Consider the following 25384-nt stretch of genomic DNA (forward strand, 5'->3'; position numbering starts at 1 on the left):
ACCAGGTAAATTCATTAGAGATATTTCAAACAGATGTGAACTTTTTATTCAGAGGAAAAAAGCATGGGACATCCTTAATTGACACCATTATTTGTTCCTCTCTCCCACTCATGACATGCTACTCTCAACTACATGCAATAAATTACAACAAAAGCACTTCCCTACTACAACATAACTACTCTACAACTCAGTTCTTACGATCAACTCATTTTGGTATTTCACCACCCCATGTCCCCAACAATTCCCTCAATAAGTCAATGCTAACTACTGCAACACCTTTTCCCGACACGGCATTTCATCAAACACCAGGTCTACAAAAAATACTCAAACTTGGATCTCTATTGCCCATCTATACATCTCCTCTTGAGGAACTGGGATGGAGAAGGTTGCCAACCCAGTCTCTGACTCATAGTTGAAATCTGTTTCAGTGCCACCTACTACACACTTCACTGGGCGTTCAGAGGAGTAAACTCCAAACCTCCCTCTTCCCCTGACTCTAAGACAAACAGTTGCTGTTGCTGCTCGGTTAGGACTCAGAGAAGAGGTTAATTCTGATAACACCTCACCATCAAACAGTTCTGGTTTGTTGTCAGAGGCTCTGTGAATTTCAACCAGCTCCACAGCTCCTCCAGTGTTGAACATATCAAGTAGCCCTATTGCTGCAAATGAAATACCTGGTGCTATTTCCTGTTCAATAAAACAATAGTAGTTAAGTTCAGCATACATCAAAGTTAGACAGAAAATCTAAAACTCGGTGAAATATGTTCACTAATACTGGATCCTCACATGGATTGGACAGAAATGGAACAGTTCAAACTCAAGAACTTTCAGTGTCACCGGAACAGAAACCCCCTTTGGTAGCCGAATCACCTCCCCTGAAATTTGGATATAGTTATTTCATCTTCTATTGTATATATTAAAACTGATGGTTAGGGAATGACACAGTAAATTAATAGTACCTGATCTGTAAGCATAAACAATGGTCTCTCCAAGCCATTCAGGACCTGCTACTTGGGTGATAAGGTCAACATCAGAGGCACAGACAGAGCCAGTGAGTGTACCGGGAGATGTATCATGGATGCGAGTTTTCTTCTCTATCTTGCACCAACCAGCACCTTGGCAGTTAAACACACCAACAACTCCAGAGCATTTGTTCATGTTCCAGATTTTGAGCAAGCTGAAAATTGAAGTTCATTAAATGAGTCACCAATTTATGTTTATGAAACATAGCTTTGTAAAGATTCAAGAGTTAAATAAACAAACCTAGTCCCATCTCTGGCTGGATCAACAAACAGAGAATCACGAGTTGGCCTGCCTGGTAACTGTGCTCGGAGAACCGAACCATCAGGAAGAATCAGCTTCTTAAGAAGATCAAAATTATGGTTGCCTGGCTTGTCACTGGAAAAATAAAAAAAATGCATTACAATGGTGCCAATTTAATGTAATGAAAAGATGTGCAAGTGCAATGAATGAACATCACTATACCTGACATAAATCGGACATCCACCAATTGCACGAGCTGCAGCATGATATTCTGCTGCAGGGTGTAAACTCTGAAATTACAAAGATCTTTCAGGTTAACAAGAATAGTTATCGCTCAAAGTAATAAATATAAATTAAGATGAGTGAACATTTGTACTCACATGAAACATGTCCCAATCAGGTTGCATGAATTCTCCAAGGAAAAGTGAGTTATACGCAACAGAAGAAATATGGATGGTGTGGGAAGCAGGATCACGAGGGTAGAAATCATCAGAGGCTCTCACAACAGCGGTTTGCTTAGAACTGTAAAGGCCATCAGTGTTGTGACACATGCAAGCAATGCATCCATTGTCAGTGAAGTTACGAGCAATGGAAGCCTCAAGCGCGTGATGATAGCTTCGTGTAAGAGAGACTCTTCCACCATGTCCAGCACCAAGGGTCTCAATAATGTTCTGCACATCAACCTTCACTCCATCCACTCCACAAGAAGCCAAGTAAGCATGGAGCTCATTGTAGAAATTGAAAACCTTCTTTGGATGCACTAGGCCTAGGCCATGTACGGCCAAGCTGTCCATGACAATGTCTGGTTGGTTTCCCAGTACACCTGGTGACTGCACTGGATATGCCAAGGCAGTGTCATAATGCTCCATGCCAGTTGCTGCTGGCTTCACTCCACCCCAATAACCAGCTAGTGCATGCCATACATAAACATTTCTGTTCATGAACAGAGGAACCAATTAAGAATTCAGAAAGTTGATTAGGCAAGCTACTTGAACAATATTGAAAAGGAGTAAAGGATCCATGATCATACTTCACGTTGTGATGCTGCTTTACTCCTTCTACTAAATGCTTCAGACCTGATGTCTGCTCATTGTTCTGTGTTTTCTTCTGAAATTTAGTATTCTCTCTAATACCAGTCAGCCTAGTAGCAAACCTGCAATCATCATGGTTTTTAGTGATTTAATCAGATAAATTACAAAAATAACAATTGGTATTCTCTTGAACATTAGGAATTCATAATTGAGATAGGTATTGAATTTAGCAAAAATTACAGAAACAGAGAAATCTTACTGTGCCCCTTCTTGTACAACACAGTCAAGATCCTTTTGTTTACTTTCGATCTGTTGCCAGCCATCATCTATGATGAGGAACCGTGGTGGTGTAGCTCCCTCAGATAGACTGCAATCATATTGAACAAATTTCAGTGTTCTATAAACATCATCTTCAAAATTCATCTTTTCTTCAGTTAATGAAAAACATGTACTCAATTTCTCTAACTAATTAATTACCTTTTCAGGCCTTCCTCAACACCCTCAGCTGTGACATCAGTATAGAAAGCATCCCATGTACACCAGCCAAACCAGTCAAGAAAAGATGGCAACTGCATAAAGCCAATATTAAAAGGTTAAAAAGATCCGTTATCTATCACCTTGGCATAATAGCTAAAGCAATGAAGAAAGGGTCTTACCTTTTTCTTCTCACGGTGAAGAAAAGTTTGCATGTGTTTTTCCACAGCCCTGGAAAGAACAAGCGAAGGAATCAGTAAAATAAAATTGTCAGCAAACACTTTTGTTCTCTTTTATCAATTTAGGGAAAACACAAACGGGGGGTGCCTTACTTCACTGCTTGATTGATGACTTCAAAGGGGTTGGTCCCAGCATGCATGTAAACTAGGTGAAGGCCTTGATCAGTCTCAACCGCGTTGTCCCCTGCAAAACCATACCACATACCAAAAAGAAAAGGGTCGTTTCGGTTCTTTGGGACGCCATGCTATATATATATTTTCTCCAAAGGATCAAAGCTATAAACTCCATTCGTTTGATTCAATTGATTGACTCATCGAGAGAAGTTTATCCAGCTCAATTCAATCCACAAATGACAGCTCCACCCCCTTAAAAGTATGGCTGAAGGGAAGGGAAGGAACTGAATTAACAGCAGCTATGGCACTAAATTATGTTATGACACGACGGAAAAGACTTCCATGTAGCCTTCACCACGAAACCAGTTTTCATGAGCAAGAGTTACTCACCACTCTCAAGACAAATCTCTATCTCGTTCTTCTCATTGCCTTGAAGAACAGCACGGAATGGACCTTCGAGAAGAGGAAGAAAGACGGTGTAGATGGTTGGAGAATTATCTCCATCCACTTCACTCTCTTTGCTCTCAATCAGCATGAACTGTGTCTCCAGAGGAACATCCCTCCCACAAGTTCCCATTCTCTGAGTCATCCACCATAATTTGAACCGGAAGCAACACATGAACCGGAGCTCCCTGTTCCAAGATCATATCACAAATGAGAAATTAGAAAACACCGGTTCATTCACTTTAACTTGCGACTGTCAAATTTTCCACGATTATATAAACTTGAGCAAATATTATCCACCATCATTTAAATGTGGAAAAGCAGGAACTTACTCTAAGACACCCATTGGAAACACATGGAGACTTTTACTATGGGAAGCATTAGCACCAACAAAAGCACCAGTCACAAGGCCACTTCCAGATCCTGGAGTCAGCACAATGTTGTCCGGTACACCGGTTAATATGGTCTTGCCATGAACAACCAAATTCTTATCGTTCACGGAGATCTTAGGTGTGACAGTCATTTTCGAACACTTCACAACTGTATCACCAAACCAAACATCAAACAACACAGAAGTTATTATATTATAAGATTAAAATTCACTGCATCTCAATGAAATTTACAAAAATTCAATGATTATTAGAACTCTAAAAGCTACGAAATACCACATAAGCTGATTTTTTATGTACATTATCACGATAAAATAATATTAACTCGATCTAAAATTGTTGAGGAGTTTCGTAATATAGACCTAGGGGCTTATGATGATGGTGATGGATGATGCTAAAGGTTAAGCACATGTTAGATAGATTGCGACGTGGTTCACGGAATGGAGGAATCCACGTAGGGAACTGCGTTGGTGTTGTCTTTAGCATCGTCATCTTTTTAACCTATACCCCAAAAGTTGGAAGAAAATTAATAATCAAATTCTAGAATGAACCTAGAAAAGCAGAGTCCTTTCCTTTCTTTCTTTGTCGTTTAGTGCATTTATGATTTGTCCCTATACTTCTCCCTAACTCTGGTTTCACTATTGGTTAATGAAAATCCACAACATATTAATTAAAAAACAAGGAGAAGTTAGAACATAGCAAAAGCTAAAACCAAACTTCATCCGAAATTAAAAAACAAGGTCAAGTTTCTTTTTCTTCCTTTTAGGAAAGCTGCGTTGCAACAAAAGAAAATAACATCAGAAATCATCTGGGGTACTGATTAATAGTGTAGTTTCCGCAATACACCAGGGCAGTTTTGTCAACGAAAAAAAAAAGACAACTTTAAACAGAACCTAGAGAGATCTAGCGTGACCCTGACGTTTAACTTGGTCAATTTCGAAATAGTATCGAAATAGTAAAGAAAAAAAATCTTAATTTCCGACGCGTAATCCTAAGCAAGATTTCGTAAATCTCCTCCTCGTAAAATTACTGCTACACAACGAAAAACTGAACTCACCAAAGTTAGTGTCACGAGAAGGTGAAAATGAAGGAACAGTTAACTCAAGAATCTGGGGAAGAGAAAAAGTGTGATCCTATCCCTGGAGGAGAAGGTCCTCCAATGGAAGAAGGTGGAGGAACGGAGAAACACACTCAGCACAGGGCTGAAGATTGATCACTAGCTTCTCAAATTTTGGTACGAGATATTGAATGAACACAAGGGAAGGTGGCTTTTATAGCGTGACGGAGGCATGATGTGCTTTCTGATTCCGACACGTGGAGTGTTGGGAGGCGTTGGATCCCAGAGGTGGTGACGTGATTGTGACCTGATTTAGAAAGATGGAAGATCGCTGTGATGATAATGGCGGCCGAAAAAGACGTATATGATTACGTGGACACATGTGATTGTGAAGTGTTGAAGCTGGATTCTTGGAACATTGAATTGATCTAGATAATTCAGAGATAAATACGTCAATTCTTTGAGGAAAATCACTAGTTTTTTTTGGTCGGGAAAATATCAATCATTGCATGTATTGTTTTGGCGAAATATTAAACATGTTTTAAATTATTGTTTTACCTCCCAATGGCAAAAAAACTTTTTATGGAGTGAGTCAATGAATTTTCCAAAAAAAAGAGTTTGATTTAATATAAAATAAATTTGAATAAGTGAAATTTTACACCGATTGTTGGTAAGAACTAATTTGGTTACCCAGAGGGAAAGGAAATGGCACGCAAAACTATTGGGTAAGTTTAAATAGGTGGGAGTTGAGTGAAATATGAACATGTTGGAAATTGAACTGCTACCAAGCAGCCCAAACAGGATCTCAGAACTCTGTTTCTTCACCACCAATTATCAAAAAGAATATTGGGTATGAAAATTTTAAAAATAAATATTATTATATCGTTTATTAATATTTCAGAAAAATAATATTAGAAAATATTATTATATTGTAAACAACATTGGTTATTATCATTATTATTATTATATAATATAATATTTATTGTTTAATTTTTATCAAAATTGCACTTATATATTTATTATTAATATATAAAATAAGTTCTTCCAATCTGATAGACCAATACATTGTATTAGTCTTATTTGTGATTCGTGGTTGAAGCCCCCCAAATATTCGCATATCTTGTTCATCCTTTGGGAACAACATGATAAAAACCGCAGCTTTTTATGAAGCCAAAAGTAACGCCATTATTGTAATAATAGTGTTCTGTATTTAAACATATAGTATTGAAAAATGTGTAATTTTAATAAAAAATAAAGATCTGCTATAATACGAGTAACATAATTTAAATATTACTTTTCTTTTCGCTGAGATTATTTTATTATAGCATAATATTTTTATCGACGATAAAGTCGATTTTTCAGTGTTATTTTCTATTTGATTTGTCAATCATGAAAAAACGTATCCATCCTCAACAAGTACACCACAATTAAAAGCCAGACACTTTGGTGCATTGTGAAGGCTAAAATCACAACTTGGCCAACATCCCAACATCTATCTACCTTGCATCGATCAAAAAGTGCAAGATCAACTTGTAGCACTTGCCATTTTCTTATTGTGTATGTTACTTACGTACATAAATTGAAGATCTAGTGGAACACATGGCCAACATCACAAGACCATGAAAAGCTCAACCACATTCCCAAATCAATTTTGCATCGATTATGGTAAGAGTGGGTTTGGTTTATTCTTGAAGAATTGATTTCGGTTTAATTAATTTTTCAACATATAAGTAGGAATTAGTTGTTTCATGATTTTTTTTATTTTTTAATTAGTTTTGGAAACTAAATACATACTAATTTTACATTAAAAAATCAATTCTAATCAATTTTATATTGATTTAACGCAGAACCAAACACGCATTAACATGGTAGCATGTAACACTTGCAATCTTTGTTTTACCGATTGAAGTTATGGTTTTTGTTTCCATTTCTATGTTTCTCTTATTTTCGTTTTCAAAATTTACGTGACATCTTATAAATATAGATTATAAAACAAAAAATTGTATACTTGAATTTTCTTTTTCTACCCCGTAAAAATCTTTTATTATCTTCAAAAACACAAACAAGTTCCACATATGCTTTGGTTGTCCACTAATTAATTTCCGTGACGTTAACCTATTCCATAATTGATGTAACATCAGTTGCAAACTTGCAATTATTGATGGTTGTTCAAGTACGGACAAAAAGGGAATCCAAATCACAATCTACATTGTAGATTATTTTATTTCCCCAATATCACACCTTAATTAGGGTTAATTGGTACGTGGCACAAAACTTTAATTTCTTGGGTTGACATGTTTAGCTTCGTCCTACCCTTGGCTTTGACTTGTGTTTGCGTAGCAAAGTGATGATAAAACCCTAATTTAATTAATAACATACGTGTATAACCTTTTCTTCTTCAATTGGATCGCGAAGGTGATTAAAAGATAAAAAAATGGTGCAAGATATGCTTTAGAAGGGTGTTGTGTGCTGACTGTTATATGAGTAATGTATCTGACAGTTGTATAATCGACAATGACTCTCAATAAAAACTTTAAATTTTAATTATAGAATTAAATTCATTCAAGACATTGAAAATATTCAATCGGTTAGAAATATGTCACTACAATCAATTGTTTGTGACATTAATTTTCGTTTTTGTCTTTCAATTATTTGAGTTTAAATGATCATTAATGTGAAGTTGCAATCCATGGTATATAATATAAATAAATATATGTGGTTATGTATGAAAGATAGAAATAAGGTATATAGTACATTGCATGAGACAAAAAGTAGGGAGAGGTGTGAAGGACAAAATAACAAGTGGCATACCAACTTGAACTTTTGACGATTGAATGCATACAACAGTACAACAAAAAATCTTGTTTATGTTAGTAAGATGACGAGTTCAATATATTTTTGGCTTCTTAATTTTTATTAAATTTTGAAATTAGTCTATTTTGAAATTTTTGACCAATTTAGTTCTTCATTGTTCGAAATAGGTGAATTTAGTCATTTTAATAAGATCTTGTTAAGTGTATTTAACATTTCAAGTACATTTCATAATGATATTTGATTTAATGTTAAAACAAAAATGTATCAAATAATATAAATAACTTATATACAATTATGAAATACGTACGAAATATCAAATAAATTTAACAAAATTTGATTAAAAGGACTAAATTTACGTATTTCAAAAAATAAATGACTAAAGTGGTCAAAAATTTCGAAATGGACTAATTCCAAAATTTACTGTAAGAAAGTTAAGGAATAAAAAAACGTAAAATTGAAATTTTCTGCATTGTACCTTTATTTGCACTATCACAATAATAATTAATATTCATACATGTTTTACTGTTGGTATGTCTTTCAATAAAACAGTGTGGTAAAAATGAATGAATATTGGATAATCGTGTGAAAATATATAAACAATTTTCTAAATTCTATTTTTACTCAAAGATTGGAACAAAACAGATGGAAATTGAGAGACTGGTGTTTGTATTTTTAAAGGTTTAAAATAATGAAAAGATCAATATTGAAAATAGAAGTACGAGACGAGAAATGAGTAAGAAAGAAAGAAACACGTAACACTAATTAGAATGATGGATTAAATGGATCAGGTTCTAACCCTGTAAAATAATGACATATGTGTTTGGTAAAAAATAAACATCTATAAAATAAAAATATAAAACTTTTTAACGAAAAAATTTTACAAAAAATTATTATTATTATCAGACTTAAGTTTCAAGTTTTTTATAAATTTGAAAACTTTCAAAAGTTTCTATTTAAGTTTGTTATTAACTAAATGATTTGAGTGTTATCTTATTATATAACATCTTCACGTAATTTTATAATCCCATATATAATCTATAAATATAACAAGGAGAGCAAAATATAGCATCTCCATGTACGTACATTTATACAATACTATAGGTATCTATAAGCTATGAGAAATACTTAAAATATATCATGCTTACTACTCTTGAGTGTCATGTAGTTTCATACCTCAACAAGAGTAAGTCACCCTTATTCAAAATTTTATCCTGTAAACCAAAAAAAAAACGAATTTCACATTTAATTATTTAAGTTACTGTTGAGGTGAAGAAAATAATGCCTTTTGGAAAGTACCATCACATGGCATAAGTAAAGGAGTGAGTGTTAGTGACTGTATAATGAATTCTAAGCTCATGTTTATACTGTATTGGTAGAGTGATTCTTAGAAGTAAAGATAATTATGTTCTTCATGATGACATATTATTTTCCATTGCTCTGTAGATCTGAGTTGGATGAAACACGATCTTCGGTGACTAGGGATGGCAAAGGGCCGGTTACGAATAGTGTCTACCCACAACTCAATCAGCAACAAAAAAGATTAATCAATTATCTGGTTTGTTATCCATCGGGTACCCGTTTAAAAAATACTCGCAGGTTTTAAGAAACTCGTTGGTACTTGTGGATACCTGCAGCTGCAGATATTTAAAAAAAAGTGATATTTTATAAATTTTTAAAATAAAATTTAAATAAAAATACAAAAAAATTAATGGGATACATTGTCTTTATTTATTTCAAATAATATATAGCAAATGAAAATAACAACTTTTTTGTATTTGGGGTCATTTTTAACTCAAATTTGTAAAAAATGGTACTTTTAATTATTTTTTTTTGAAACAAGGTTAAGTCGTCAGGACGGAGGACGACATTGAAGGTGAAGTCGTCTTTCCTCCAGTCAATTTCATTTAAAAAATAAAAAAAATAAAGTCGTCAGATGCGAATACGTTTCCACAACTCTAAAGTTGAAGTCGTCATGGTGGAGGTAGATTTCACTTTTAGTTTTTTTTTTTTTTAACATACCAGTATTACAAATTCGATTTAAAATGACCCCAAATACAAAAAAAGATGGTGAATGATGCAGGGGATGATTTTGCTGACACTTTCAGCTTCCCAGACAACTATATGGCGACACTGTAATTTTACGGCATGCGAAGTAGCGAGCAAAGGCCAAACCTTTTTCATATACTGTGCACTTGCACTCTTTGCCTTGGGTACAGGTGGAATCAACCCTTGCGTCTCCTCCTTCCTTCGGGGCTCATCAATTTGATGACGCATACCACAAAGAATTTCAGATGAAACCATTGTTCTTCAACTGCTTCTTTTTCGCCATTAACGGTGCAATCCTTGGAATTATGTTATTGGTTTACGCACAACAAGTTGTTGGGTTTCGTTGGGGTTTTCGAGTATTTACAGTCGTCTCCATTTGTTCTGTCCTTATCCTAGTTGCCGGTATCTCTTATTACCGTTTCAAAAAGCTAATGGGAAGCCCTTTCACTAGGGTTCTTCAGGTTGTGGTAGCCTCCACCAAGAATCATCTCAACGGGGTTTATCTTACAAATCATGAAACTCCTCTCTCTACGAGGTTCAAACCAGCCTCCAGGATGACGATTTCAATCTCAGATTTGCAAAAATCCAACTTGTACTTGACGACATCGCTTTTAAAAAAAAAAATCAAAACTGTTGATGTGAAGTCGTCCTCCTAACGACTCCTAACGACTTGACTCTGTTTTAAAAAAAAAAAATCAAACGATCCAATTTTACAAATAAATGATCGAAAGGATCCAGAAATACAAAAAAAGCCAAAAATAACTTACCACCAACAATGTAAATCTCGTCTAACAAATCCAATACTCCAATATTGATTTGTTTAATTCCTAAGAAATAGGAAACTAACTTTTACTTATTCAAAAATATAAATAAACAATAATAAATAAAAGAGAAATCCTAAATAACTACCATCATGGTCATTATTGTTCCATCGAGTGTCAATAGGTGTTGTTGAGATGTGTGTGCGATGGAGATCGGCATCGTGGATAAATGTGCACAGTGGTTGCTATTGCTCCAGAAGGTCTTTGTGGCTGCTCCGGTGAATGCATGGAGGTGTGGTGGCGGCTAACAATTTCCAGCGAACTGTAATGACGACCACAAAATGTGTGTTTATTGGATATGGTGACAGTGGAAATAAGATTAGCAAAATTAGTTAATAAATAATATAAAAACAAAATCAAGAAAAAATGTGTTACATGAATAGTCTCTTTTTATCTTTTACTCATGGGACTGGATATCAAATTAAAAGAAATTATGTAATGTGTAATATCCAATTCATCTTAATGTAAAATTTGTATAATATACCTCAACAACTACAACCTCTTCTTTTAGATTTTGAGTGAAAAGAAAGTTTGAAGCTATTTAAAAGCTCAGAATTCATGGCTTCCACTTCCACTTGCTTTTGAGTTTTGTTTTCATTTCCTCTTACATTCTTTTTCTTATTCCTTGAAGTTCATATTGAGTATGTATTTGAATTTCATTGATTAATTTTCGTATTTCGACTTGAAATTTATATTCTCATAAATGTAAAGGTACAACTTATTTTTCATATATATGAACGTAATCATGTTTACCTAAAGGAGTTATAAGGTTGACTTGGTGATAAAGTTGGATGAAAGGTTGAGAGAGGTTGGAGTTCAACTCCCCGCACTAATTAATAGTTAACAGTTATAAGGTTGGCTTGGTGGGTTGGAAAGGAGGATGGGAGAGATTTGGATTCAATTCTCCCCACTAACATACTACTGACAACTAACATTTGTCGATAAAAAAACATTTCGATCTTTTTCAAAAACTTTAGAAAATACATCATTTGGAGTTGAGTTTCTCGTTAGTAATCATGTGTCATGATAAACATTTCTACACAAGATGACTCTTTTTCGTTAGTATTTTTCATCTTCTATCATATAAAAGAAAAATGATTCATGTAAAGAAAACCATTAATACATTAGTTATGCAATTAGTCTAACCTTTTTATATTGAATTTTAACAAAAGTTCTAGTTCATATGATACGTACAATAGTAAAATTTGATAACTTATTTTGTTCTTCTCACTGTAAACCTTTATAAGAAAAACATGAAATGAGAAAATATAAAAGGAAGCTAGGTATGTAGAAATAAATATATAAAAAAAATTAAATAATCAAATGACCTTAGTTATGACAAATTTCCAAAATAACAAGAATTTTGCACTTCTTTAAGTTGTAATCATCGAACATGTTTTGAAAAAAAAATATTTTGTCTTCAATCAATATTTATGGTTCCTCCAACTTGGGCATGTGCCTAGAATTGACTTTTTTACTTGTAATTCAATATAAAATTTTGATTGCATTTGATAATTTTTACGATCAAAATCGTGACGGAACAACAAACAAAAACATATTTTGAATATTTTAAAAACAAAAATTTTAGAGTCATTTCCATAGTTTATACTATAAAACTATGAGAAAACCGTAAAATAAGACATAGTATGCAAAAACTAAATTTTGAATTTAAGAATCAATTACACCTAGAGAATATGTTAGCACCCTAATGCTCATTCGAAGATGATACCTTTAACCAAATATGCGAAATAGATATGATTTTTTTAAATATTTATTTTTCTCCAAAATAAGAAAAAGGAATAAGAATGAAACATGCTAGGCTAATTAGATAATTATGAAAGATGATACCTTTAATCAAATATGCAAAATAGATCTAATTTTTCTAAATATTTGTTTTTCTCCAAAATAAGAATGAAACATGCTAGGCTAATTAGATAATTATGGAAGAAGAGGTAAAATTGAAAAAATGAAGGATGAGGGTTTAAGATGGAAAAATGGGGTGCGAACAACAAAATACTCTTTTTTAGATTGGGCCAAATAGAAAAACGACCAACCTCTTCTCATTCTCTTTTCTTTTCTCCTTTTGTTTCATTTTTTTTTTCTCTCTCTTTTATTATTTTCTCTTCTTCTTTGTTTCAAAATAATTTTCTAAATTTTATATTTTTAATTTGATTTTGAGATGATTAAATTTAATTAAAGAAAAGAAGAAAATTACTCATTTATTTCTATCATCTTTCTTCTTCTCCTTCCTCACCATACTTTTTATGCTGTGGATATCATATGACAGAGTAGCAATGGAGGTGAAGAGGTGCACAGTAGAATACGAGGCTTAACACAAGAAAGAAAAAGAGGTAAAATTGTCATTTTATCATACCTATGAGATTGCAAAAAGAAAAAAGGGGAAGCAGGAAGAAATAACAAACAACTATCTATAACTGGTAAAATTACCTTCATTTTGTTTTGTCCCAAGCGCCTTTTAAGGTTATAACCTATAAATTAAAATTTGGAATTGCCATTAAAATTGTTATGTGATTTTATTTTAATTTTCGAATTATTTTAATTATTAATTTCCCTGTTGATTTTATTCTTCATTTTCTTTACTATCATGATAAAGTGTATGAAACATGTAAAATTATTTAAATTCATGGTATAATTAACAATAATATTTGGTATATTTTTTAATTCTGAAAATTATACATTTTTCTCTAGAAATAAATAACTAAAAAATAAACAAAGTAGTAGTTAATTGGGATTTTAGGCTCTCTAATGCAATTGCACTACATTTTTTTTCCACGAAATAAGATTAATATTTAAAATAACTATTAGGTTACAGGTATTTTTAGCGTCAAAAGAACTTCATATTTTTCCTGATAATGGTGAAATCATGAAAAGATTTCTTCGGCGTTAAATTAATTCTTTTGGTTATTTTGTACCGATACATTAAAGAAATAAAATTTGATTGATAAATTTTGTACCAAGTTCATTTCATTTTATTTAAGCTTTAACAAAAGTAGTACAAAATAAAAAACGAGTTTATCTACTAGAGATATCATTAGCCTGAATATCTAGGAATAATCGATTTTGGTGATGATTTTATGAATATTGATGGGGCAGGATTTGCGTAAAAATTGGCAGATGAAATACAAAGCATGATAATTTTAAAATATTTACAGGCACAAATGAAAAATTGTCCAACGTTGTCCACCACTCCCCTCTCCTGTCTCCTACCACAACAACCTCAACAAACCAAAGAGGCATAATTCAAATCACAAACACTATTAGATCCAATATTCCTAACTTTTTTTTCACCCAAAATATGGGGTAGAGAAAAGAATTACAATCAAGAGAAGTTAAAATTAAAAAATAAAATAAAAGACTTCTTTATCATTTTTACTTTCCAAGGTAAAATTGGCATTTCTAAAGTGGTCATCTACCCTCATTTTTTTCATTGTTTAGATGCAATGACCCGTCTCTCATCAAAGTCAGACTCAGACTCGCAAACCTCTCTCGCGAGTACTGTCTTGATGCTTTTCTCCAGTCTGTCCCAGCCTTCATCATTGTAGCAAATTCATCGTAACTTATTCTTCCATCCTGCAATTTCATCACCAAAACATCAATTATAACATTTTTTTTTAGTAACACAAACTAACATCAGTATGCAGCACCATGTAAGCGAACATCAATAGGATCCACCTTTTCATTTTAACCAGACAAAAATCAATCAACAAGAAATTTATCTACTACGTGAAAATGTACTGACCTTGTCTGTGTCCACATCATGCATAATTGCATTGATAACTTCTTCACTGTTTGTTTCGACGTCATCAGATAACGCGTTACGCAGTTCTTCAATCTCAATATACCCACTTTGGTTTTCATCAAAAAATTGGAACGCTTTTCGAAGATGCTCATCATTTCCCATCTTTCTCAGATGAACAGAGATAGCTACAAACTCTCCATAATCTAGGTGTCCATCCTTGTCTGCATCACCCTGTAAAAACAGTCCCATACGTTAGGAGTGAACAAGGTCGTATGGTCGTGTTTATAATATGATTTAACAAAAACTGAACAACGATGTAGCACTTTTAATTATGAAGTTTCTTTCAAGGAAGTAAGGATATGGCACTTAGGGAAGAATTAAGAACGCCTGATGATGTTTGCAATTTAGTTTGGCATATTGAAAAGAAAATACGCAAAAAAAGACCTCGATCTTTTATAAAAGGTAGGTACTTCTTTAAATATCAGTTGTGGAGAAAAGGTTCCAGAAATTAATACTCACCGCTTCCATAAGAATTTGGACATCTGAATCGGGAACTTGATGGCCTAATTTATGCAACCCTACTCGTAGTTCATCAATGTTAATTTTGCCTCTGTTGTTTATATCCATAAGCTTGAATCCCTCTTTTAGCCCAGCAGCTTCTTCTACTGTCAAATGCTCTGCGATTACCTGTTATCAAGAAATACCAATCATTAAGAGAAAAATGAGTAATCCTGAGTTACAGAAGTCATAGATAATCGATTCAGGGATGATAAGTATTGAAATATTGTTGCGAACATTACCCTTAAAGCCCTTTTCTTAAGCTTGTTCATTACAGAAAATTGCTTGAGCCTTGCTCTAACTGTTTCGCCTAAAGAAACATTAGGAGCTTTCTTCGCATTTTGTAACCACGGATGATCTGCATTTAGTTAACAAGAAATTTTATACTTCTGGTATTTCAATTTTGCATTTAAAGGGAAAAAAATCCATAATGCAGAGCAGAAAATTTTATGAACAATCTACATTTTTTTTCATCTCTCAAGATTTTATCTAAATAGCATGTTACCTAACACTTCCTGTGCAGTTAGCCGCCGCCTTGGATCAGGATCTAGCATCTTCTTCACAAGGTCTTTCGCATTATCAGAAACTTTAGGCCATGGGTCTCTTTTGAAATCAACAACAGATCGTATGATTGCTTGTGCAACTCCTTGCTCAGTTTCTTCATTTTACAAAATGAGTAAGAGAGACGATTTAGAAAATGAAACCAATCAGATACAAAAGGCAACAAATAATAATAAAAAGAAATAGCACTTAAGTGAAGGGGAAATGAATGAGCAAATAAGTTTATTAAATCTTTCCTCTTCTAATGCCAAAAACAAAAAGAAAATACAGACTAAGAAAATTACAAAAACGTAAGAATTGCATTGTATATACAAATGAAACATCTTTATTCACACCACAAAAGAGAAAGTTGCCCGTTAACTCCTGGGAATGATACCCCTTCCATCAATGCAATTAGCCATCTATGTATGCATCTCATTCATACTTATATGACAAATCATGCAAATGAATCAATAATAATGCTTAATCATCCATTTATTTTTCTTCCACCAATTTCTCTTTATTATAAAGTATGATCATATCATAGGACACGATAAACATTGGTTGCATAAACTCCTTAATAACTTAAAAAGGGAGAATTTAAGATTGCGGTCTCTGAAAAGCTGAAAAACAACATGCGCAAGACAAAGCTAACCTGCCCAAAATGGTGGAACACCACAAAGTAAGATGTATAGAATTACTCCAGCGCTCCAGATATCTACTTCTGGCCCATAATTCCGCTTTAATACCTCAGGAGCCATGTAATATGGACTTCCAACTATCTCATTAAATCTTTCCCCTGAAAAAAAAACGGCAAAGTTTCAGGCATCGTTATACGCAGCATTGCAACAATACAAATAAAATAAAGCAACAACATCAAGCAATTTACCCACCAACAAAAAGCATTACCTGGTTTAAAGAACACTGACAACCCAAAATCTATAGTCTTCAGAGCTGCAGTTTCCTTCTTATTTGCAAATAGAAAGTTTTCCGGCTTGAGATCCCGATGCATCACGCCATGCTTGTGGCACATCTGAAACGTAACATCAAACAAACCTCCACATCAGCACACAAACTGAAAACAAACAACGCTCAACGAAGCAAATTACTTCAAATGCCAGGTTCTCCATTCGCAGCTCATAACACAACCATTTACTGGCAAAAAAAGTAACCACACAACGTTCATAAAATAGCTCACAAACCCAAACTCGAAAGAGCATACCCCATTTATGAAATTCCATTTTAAAAAATTTTGGTAAAAGGCCTCAAGTATCCTCCGTGAGAGATTATCTTGCTCCATTTCTTTTCCAATACCACAAATATCTTCCAGAACAGTTACAAGCAACAAAGTTCATGTTCTAAGTAGTGAACCCAGAAGTCGAATTCTAAACGCCAACTTAACCAGGACAAATTCCAAGTTGTTTTATATCATAACCATTTGAATTTCCACATATCCATTGTTTATGATAAAACGCAAATCAAACCCTCCCTCCGATGGAGATTAACCAGTACCCAAACTCAATCGCGAGACCCCCGTTAAACCCAGAGCGTTCCAACTTTTTTTTTTATCAAGGCCAGATTTTAATTCCCCCACATCAATTCTCCGTTTCATAGGACAAAACAAAAACCCAGACCTAACAAAAAAAAAACAGATCAAGGCACCAGATCGAACCTGAACGACTTCGACGATGGTTTTGGTGACAGCGGCGGCGGCGCGTTCGGTGTAGTGACCACGCGCGACGATGCGATCGAAGAGCTCTCCACCTTCGCAAAGCTCCATAACGAGATGAACGGCATTGTCGTCCTCGTAGGTGTCCTTCAAGGTGACGATATTGGGATGCTGCGGCAAGTGGCGCATGATCTCAACCTCCCTCCTCACATCCTCGATGTCGATGGCGGTCCTCAACTTCTTCTTGGAAATGGACTTGCAGGCAAGCTCCTCGCCGCTCTCCTTGTCCGTGCAGAGGTACGTGACGCCGAACTCGCCCCGGCCCAGCTCGCGGCCCAGCAAGTAGCGGGCCTCGATCTCGCGGCCCGTGGGAGACTTCAAAACGGTGAGCTTGGAGCCGTTGGCGTTGGCGCTGTTGTTAAACCCGTAATCGACGGCGAAGGGGTTCTCCTTTTTCCCCTTTTTGCCCTTCTTGTTCCCCGCTTCCTCCGCCGTGGATGGCTTTGCGCAGCAAATACCCATCTTCGGTGGCGACGAGGTTCCTCAGATCTGAGGATCAAACCTTTCTCCCAAATAAGAAAAAACAAATGGAGGCTAGAAAAAGGAAAGTTAACAAAAAAAATGAAAAAGCTGGTGGAGTGAAATGGAATTAGGGTGAGAGGGTGATTTATGAGAAGGGTTTTGCGAAATTTGATGAATGAAGAATCGAAGAACAACGATGATGATGATGATGAATAATTTTGCGCGTGTTTGAGGAGGAAAGGGGATGGAACTTAACTTGGAGAGGGTCAAACTTGTTTCGCAGCGACTTCGTCTTCCTTTTCATTTTTTTTTTTTTATTATTATTTTCTTATTTTATTTTGTATGTTTCTCCCTCCCTCTACATGGGGAAGGTGACTCCAGTTGATATTATTTTAATTTTAATATTATTTTATTGGAGGAGTGAGTGGTAATTATGAGTGAGAGTTGCTTTGACTGCCCTCTTCAATTTGGTGAAATTACGAGAGTGCCATTCGGTGAACATAGTGCAAAGACTCACCCAATCGCTCACTCTTACCTAAAAAGTTTAAATTTATTTCTATTCTTCAAACAAAATATAATACCCTTAACCTGTTATATCCTGCCACGTTGCAGGTCATTCAATTCTGGCGGAGGAAAAACATGACCCTTTTCAATGCCGCCGCCATATCTCCACTACTAAATATATTTCTTTTCTCTTAATTTATTTAGTTTTATTAGAATTACGTTAGTTTTTTTAACATTTTAAAGTCAATTTTGTTAATAGATTGTTATTCAATCCGTGTATACTTAAGTCATCCATGTCTCAGAAAATTTGAAGTACACTTGGAAAATCAAATAATTGTTGAAACATTTAAGTTACCTTCATTACATATAATTTAATATAATAAAAGAAACGTTTTAAATAAGAATAGTTTTTAAAATAGAATATATATATATATATATATATATATATATATATATATATATATATATATATATGATGTGTATTCTTTTATACATACACATGTGAACGTATGTAAGTTTGTTTACGTGAATATGTGCATACAAGTGAGATATATATGAGGGATTTTGATTAAAGAATAAACTTAAGTAAATTTGTTCCGGTTGATTCTTACACACTTTTAATTTGAATTTTTTTATATATAGATTATTTTAAATCATTGAATAACTAACTTAATTAGAGAAATTGTACTTTAACTTTTTTAAAAAAACAAAGAAATATTTACCATTATTTTATTTGTTTAAAAAAATTGTACCTGGAATACCACTGTTTCTTTTTTGTGTATTTGATATGTTATATTCAACCATATTAATGTAGTTGGTTCATATACCACTTTTTAAACAGTATGTTTATATACCTTTTTTCTAAATTTATTTCAAAACAAAACAAATAAAAAGGAAAAGGTACATATTCTAACACGACTTTATCGTATAAATAGAAATTGTGTTTGAAAGTAATAAAAGAAAGTTAGGTTGTCTAAATGTTCTCAGTAGTCAACCTAGTGTGGCTAGATAGTATTAAAATTGAGACAGATAAGTTAGTGTCTGTCAAGTGATGCAAAAGTTAACTACTTTAATTTAATATTAGTATTTAAGCATAAAATAAAAATGAAAATAATATTAATAGCATGTTCAATACATAGGTTATAGCTTTTTTGGCTGACATTAAAAATTAATTTTTTTTCCTACAACATTAGTGCATACAAATTTATAAATATATACCGGCATGACTTTTATTTATTTAAAAAAAGTTAAATTTAAATGTAAAAATGGATTATCTGAGTTAATTCGATCTGATTCATCATGAATTGATTATCTAGTGAGTCAATATAATCTGACTCACTTATTAACGAATTAAACAAATTTGAACTCCATCCGACCTACTACGGGTTTGTGGGTTAAACAAGTTGGCTCACTTAATTAAAAGAAAATACAATTTTTTTTAATTGCAAAAAAAAACTAAATTATAGTTGTGATTGAAATTTAAATAAACTTTAATATAATCTAAATACAATCTAAAATAATGTTAAACCTCAAATACAAACAAAAAAAAATAGTATGTTTGCATTTGTTGCTAAAACACAACTAAATCCAACTCAAATACAAAAAAATTATGTGGTCCTTTATCTACGAGTGGGTTGGTGAGTCAATTCGGATGAGTCATGTTCTTGATAAACCGGGTCAAAAATTGACGTGTATTGAAATTGATAAAAAAATTTCAATCCAATTCGATCCGAAATCGTAGTGGACAAGTTGATCCATAGGTTTTAACCCACTTTGACCACTCTAGTTAATCTATTAAGAAACATTATCTAGAAAAATATAATGGTAGAGAGAAAGTTGAATCCCTTGAAAGTTTGATGAAGAATGTGAGATAGGAAGTATGAAGAAACTTGTTGCTAAGGTTGGTGGAGAGTTAAATGCAAAGGCAAATTTAGGTCACCTTATCTAACATGTGGGTTCATTTAAACAAGACTATCAAAAAAACATTAATATAAGTGGTTAGGTTCATGAAAAGAAGGATCATTTTTTTCCAATTTTGCAGGTACAATAATTTGACTCAGGGGATCCTGAAAAGCCCCTAATTAGAAATCTAAGAATAGGATATGGTATATTCAAAGCTAAAAAATAAATCAATTGATAACGAAACCTAAAGCAGAGAAAAATGAAATTAAATTTTGATATGTTTTACTGTTTAAATTTTCAAAATAATTTTATAGTTTTATGTTGTACTTTGCTTCTTCCACAATTATAATTGTGAGATTTTAATTATCATGTTTCATTTATGTCAATAAAATTATCTAGGTACAATTTTCCAGTTTATGTCAATAAAGTTATCTAGGTTCAAATTTCCAGTTTTTTATTTTTCAAAATTCTAGTTGCGCAAATCGTGTCCTTTTAGTAATAAATGATGTAATTTTAATCATTTTGCCGATGAAGATATGATTCATAAAATGTTTAGAATACTAAAATCGTAAATTTTGATTTTTTTTTTTTTTATCGGAAGCATTAAAGTTTAGGACACTAAAAGTATATACGGGTAAATCAAGAGATTTAATTGATAGAATTAAATGTGAAGATTACATTAAGATTCAAAATGATTTTATCTCACGTTCTCATTTTCCTCTCTTTTTAATTTAGAGAAAATTTGATTTACTGATAAAAGAATTATGTATTCCTAGACTTCACACACTCTCCACTCTATGTTTAAATCAGAACAACATGGAAATAATCACATTATTCTTTTTTTTTTCTTTGTTAGAAACATCAATTCTCAACAACAAAATATTACATAAAAATATTAAAAAAAATATGACAAGTCCTTTTAATGTGAATTGTCATTGATTGGGACAATATTTTTTCTCTCAGCCAACCTTTTAATGAAAAAAGTTGCTTATATTTATCTATTAGCATAAAAATTGAAATTATTTTTTAACATTTAATTCTTAAATATCTAATATTTCTAAATTCTCTTTTCATAATTAAATTATTTATAATAAATAAAAGTGTTTTTATGAATTGTTATCATTGGTTGTATATGGAAACTAGAAGCATTTTTAATGATTTTCATTAGTTCTCATACAGAAAATAATTTCCACAAAGTATTCTATTTTTCACTTGAACTTAAAAGAATGTTGTCCAAATGATTTGGTTTTTGTAAGTGAATATGGATATTTATAAAGATAAAAAGAAAATAAATTTATATTAATTTATTTACTCATTTAAACTTTAATATTCTTCAAGCATGTGAGACATGGTGAAACAACACTAGTAAAATTTGTTGTATTTTATGAGATTTTTTTTTCAAATTTATTAAATAATATTTTAAAATATATGTTTTTTGTCATTTTATCTAAGAATTTTAATTAAAAAATAATTCTTTCCTAGATAATTATTTCTTACAAAATTCTAAAACTCAAAAATATCTTCTACAAAATTTTCTCAAAATATTTTATACAAAATAATTAAAAAAAACATATTAATTTATTGTAAATTATTTTTTATAACAAAATTTATAAATATTTTCTATTATACAATTTTCAAAACAAAATTGATATATTTGTTTTAGTAAGGTTTGAATTAGAGTTGTCAAAACGGGTAATCCGACCCAATCTACCATTGGTTGGTCATGTAGTGAGTTAACTCGACTTACTTATTAACGAATTGAAAAAACTCAAATACAACCTCGTCCACAACGGGTTAATGAGTTAAACGAGTTGGCTTACTGACTCACTTAATTATAAAAATATAATTTTTTTTTCTTTAGTCTCAAAAAAACTAAATTATAATTCTGATTAAAATCTAAATAAACTTCAATAGAAAAATACAATCTTAAGGGATATTAAATTCTAAACACAAACAAAAATTACAAAATATAAATTATTAATGTGTTGGCTAAAAAAACAATAACCGAATCCGACCCAAATGCAAAGTCACACGTAATAAAAATAACTAGTGTGACCATTTATCTACGAGTTGATGAGCCAACCCGACTCACAAAGGGTTCAACCCAGGTGAGTCGGATTTGAAGTGGACCAGATAAAAAAATAAATTGTACTAAAATTTATAAAAAAATTTCAACTCAATCCGGTTCGAACCCATGGTGTGCCGGGTTGACTCACGGGTTCCAATCCATTTTGATAGCTCTAGCTTAAATACATCATTGGTTCAATTTTTGTAAATTTTTTCACTTTAGTCCTATTCTTAATGTTTAAAATAGTCATAATTTTTGTAAATTGTGATCCCTCTTATAAAATATCGTATAAATTGTTAACAGAGGCCAAACAACAACAGTTTTGTATCACTTTGTAACTTTTTTTTATTTTTATTTTTTAATTTTTTTAATTTTAAAAAATTTGTCTACATGACAATCCATAATTATGACACGTGACAATGTCAGTATCATGTGCCAAATTAATATTACTGTCAAATTTCAAATTAGTATCATTGTCATATCATATGTAAGTATCTCGTGACTTATATTTAATTCAGTACAAATTTTTGACTCAATGTTGTATTTAAGCCTTTTAGTAACATATTTTTTTTTCATCAAATATTATAAATTATCATTTTCTGTTCTCTACGGAAACGTTTTTTTTGTCGCACTGTCTTATACTAATCTCACACATTGAGCTTTTATTTATTTTAAAATTCATAACTTTAATTTAAAACTTAATTTGATTTGACAACTAAAAATCACTTTATAGACTATATCAAACTATTACTTTTATTTTTGTATTTAATTTTCTATCGAATTATCAAAAAATAAATTTTAATAATTTTAAAATGTTATATATTAATTAAAAATAATATTCTGTCATAATATAAACTATTTATCCGAAATCTAAAATATAACTTACATATTTAAAATATTTATTTATTTAAATTTAAATTAAAAATTAATTAACACATTCAAAATATTCCTTTCACATTTTAGTCATATAGAAGATAATACTTTATCTTATACATTTTGTAAGGGGTAAAAATACTAGTTACAAAAAAGGAAAAATAAGGATAGGAATTAATTTATGAAACTAACAATAATTTGAATGAATACAAATACTATTTATATCATTTAATTGAAACGCGGTTTCTATTTAGAGTTATGATAAATTAACAAATGTTTTTTGACTAAGTTTTGATAAACTTTCTTATTCAGGTAAAAAAGTATTATTTTATTATTTTATTTTAATTAAAAAATAAAAATTTAATCTACTTTAATTTCATTTTTAGAATCTTTGTTAAGCTTGTCAAAATTTTCTCTGTCAAAAGATAATTTTCCTTCTAGAATATTTAATCCATCTCTTGCTTTTAATTTTGGGTTCTGATTTAGAAAAGAAAAGTTGTTGCGGTCAATGGAATTTTAAGATGAGCTTTTAGGAAATCATTTTTGTAATAAAAAACATTGAGCTAATTTTAGGTGTTTTATTTTTATTTGAACTCTAAAATTTAAAAGTGTAAAATCTTAGATTTTTTATTTTCATTTTTAAACTTACGAAATTATAAAAACATCTAAAATCTTAGCTTTAAATTTTAAAATTTTATTTTAATAGTAAAATTTAAAAGAAATATATTGATTTATATTTATGTTTATTTTGTTATCATCACATAATAGGAATAGGTTTGGTCCCAAAAACAATACTCTTACAAGTTCACTTAGAAAATATCATTCCCCATGTTATTTATGTATTTATGATACATAACTAATGATGCATGTATGTAAAGTTCCTTGAGTATGTCATACTCAAATATAATACAAAAGTGATCATATTTATGAACTTTTATATAAACAAGTTTTAATTCGCATAACTCTATTTAATGGGCTTTCCTACGTCATTTCAATAAATGATATTAAAAAAATTAGAGAATATACTCCTTTATTTTATGACATAAAAAAAATTAAAACAACTTAACCAACCGTCTTAATATATCTGATTAAAATATTTTTACCTTATATGCGGTGTATTAATTTTCTATTTGTAAATAATTAGTTAGAAGTCAATTTTAGAATTTTTTTTATTTAAAAACAACTTTTAACGAATTATTGCCAAATGATTAATTTACACGATATATATCCTAATAGATAAAACTATTTTAAATGTTTTCATAGAAACCACTATCACGTTGATTTCATTTTCATAACCTAAGCTATGACCTAAATGCACCAAAGCTAAAATCCAATTGAATTCAGACAAACCAAATAATTGTAAATCCGTTAAAGTACCTTTTTTATATTTTAGAGTATCCAAATTATAATGATAAGTAAAATAAAATTTTAATGAAATCATGTAATATCACAATAAGTGTCTTAAAATCAATTGATCTCATGTCCATAAATTGAAATTTCCCAAGAATTAATTATAAGTAATTAGAACATAAATAGTCTTAACTAAATATGACAGACCATTTAAAACAATTTCAATGTAATTTAATTTTACAAGTATAACTTTTCTTAACACAGTTTTATATTTTTACAACATCCTTATTCTTAAAAATTTGCAAAGCAGTGCTCCCACAAGAAGACTTAACAAAGATTATGTAATGATAAATAGCATTGTTTTAAAAGGCTAGATGAACAGTACATTATAAAATATTTCCCGTCAAATTGAAAATATTATATTCAAAGCTTACATTATCACTATGAACAAATACATTAAACATGTTGATTAATTAGTGTGAAATTGTTTTAATTGAATTAAGAGTTTTAAGTTCGAGTTCTAATATAATTGAGTTAAATACTTGAAAGAAGAGTTTTACTATTTATAATTCAAACAAAATTATTTCTCAAAAATATCTTATGTATAAATAAACAAGTAAGTATATACGTTTTTTAAGGTAACATGACAATGATACATCATAGTTTTTGAATTTCTCTGTTAATAGCATAACATATTAATAACTAAATTTTTCCAATAAAAAAAAAAAGTTTGTATAGTGTGTGTACAAAAATGAGTTATACAGAACAACTCCCAAAATAATTTTCTTCACACTACAACTTTTAAACTTATTAACAACTATTTTTTAATGTTTTACGGTTAACTTTAAAACTTAACGTTTTTTTTATCAAGTAATCATATATCTTTTATAATATTCTTTGACTCAAAAACATCCTCAACATGATGCAAATATATTTTTTAGTTCAC

General features: G+C 31.4%; 2 protein-coding genes across 3 annotated transcripts; both read right to left on the reverse strand.

Moving 5' to 3' along the window:
- Positions 1 to 21: 21 nt before the first annotated feature.
- On the reverse strand, positions 22 to 5229 carry LOC114162572 (probable galactinol--sucrose galactosyltransferase 2). Of its 2 annotated transcripts, XM_028046506.1 has the most exons (15): positions 5012 to 5209; positions 4317 to 4455; positions 3898 to 4105; positions 3512 to 3753; positions 3101 to 3191; positions 2951 to 2999; positions 2772 to 2863; positions 2554 to 2661; positions 2294 to 2416; positions 1644 to 2196; positions 1486 to 1553; positions 1264 to 1398; positions 960 to 1177; positions 787 to 875; positions 22 to 687 (listed from the first exon to the last, which is right to left on the reverse strand). In XM_028046506.1, the coding sequence occupies exons 2-15, from the start codon at positions 4444 to 4446 to the stop codon at positions 325 to 327; spliced, it is 2469 nt and encodes an 822-aa protein (XP_027902307.1). In that variant the 5' UTR covers positions 4447 to 4455; positions 5012 to 5209; the 3' UTR covers positions 22 to 324. The 2 variants fall into 2 exon arrangements, with proteins under 2 accessions (XP_027902307.1, XP_027902315.1); XM_028046514.1 differs by lacking the exon at positions 4317 to 4455 and having other exon boundaries at positions 325 to 687; positions 5012 to 5229.
- An 8579-nt stretch (positions 5230 to 13808) lies between these two features.
- LOC114183452 (calcium-dependent protein kinase 32) lies at positions 13809 to 18030 on the reverse strand. The gene is made up of 8 exons (XM_028070479.1): positions 17223 to 18030; positions 16460 to 16583; positions 16206 to 16349; positions 15516 to 15668; positions 15253 to 15368; positions 14972 to 15139; positions 14453 to 14683; positions 13809 to 14283 (listed from the first exon to the last, which is right to left on the reverse strand). The coding sequence occupies exons 1-8, from the start codon at positions 17739 to 17741 to the stop codon at positions 14119 to 14121; spliced, it is 1620 nt and encodes a 539-aa protein (XP_027926280.1). The 5' UTR covers positions 17742 to 18030; the 3' UTR covers positions 13809 to 14118.
- Positions 18031 to 25384: the final 7354 nt, after the last annotated feature.

The sequence above is a fragment of the Vigna unguiculata genome, chromosome 1 (assembly GCF_004118075.2).
Source record: "Vigna unguiculata cultivar IT97K-499-35 chromosome 1, ASM411807v1, whole genome shotgun sequence".
NCBI lineage: Eukaryota > Viridiplantae > Streptophyta > Magnoliopsida > Fabales > Fabaceae > Vigna > Vigna unguiculata.

Coding starts and splice junctions, on each gene's coding strand:
- LOC114162572 (XM_028046506.1), bottom strand. CDS start 4,446: ATGACGATGCTAAAGACAACACCAACGCAGTTCCCTACGTGGATTCCT. Junction 2,864..2,950: donor TTCACCGTGAGAAGAAAAAG/GTAAGACCCTTT, acceptor GGCTTTATGCAG/TTGCCATCTTTTCTTGACTG. Junction 1,399..1,485: donor GGATGTCCGATTTATGTCAG/GTATAGTGATGT, acceptor TTATTTTTCCAG/TGACAAGCCAGGCAACCATA.
- LOC114183452 (XM_028070479.1), bottom strand. CDS start 17,741: ATGGGTATTTGCTGCGCAAAGCCATCCACGGCGGAGGAAGCGGGGAAC. Junction 15,369..15,515: donor AACTGCACAGGAAGTGTTAG/GTAACATGCTAT, acceptor AACTAAATGCAG/ATCATCCGTGGTTACAAAAT. Junction 15,140..15,252: donor TTAAGAAAAGGGCTTTAAGG/GTAATGTTCGCA, acceptor TCTTGATAACAG/GTAATCGCAGAGCATTTGAC.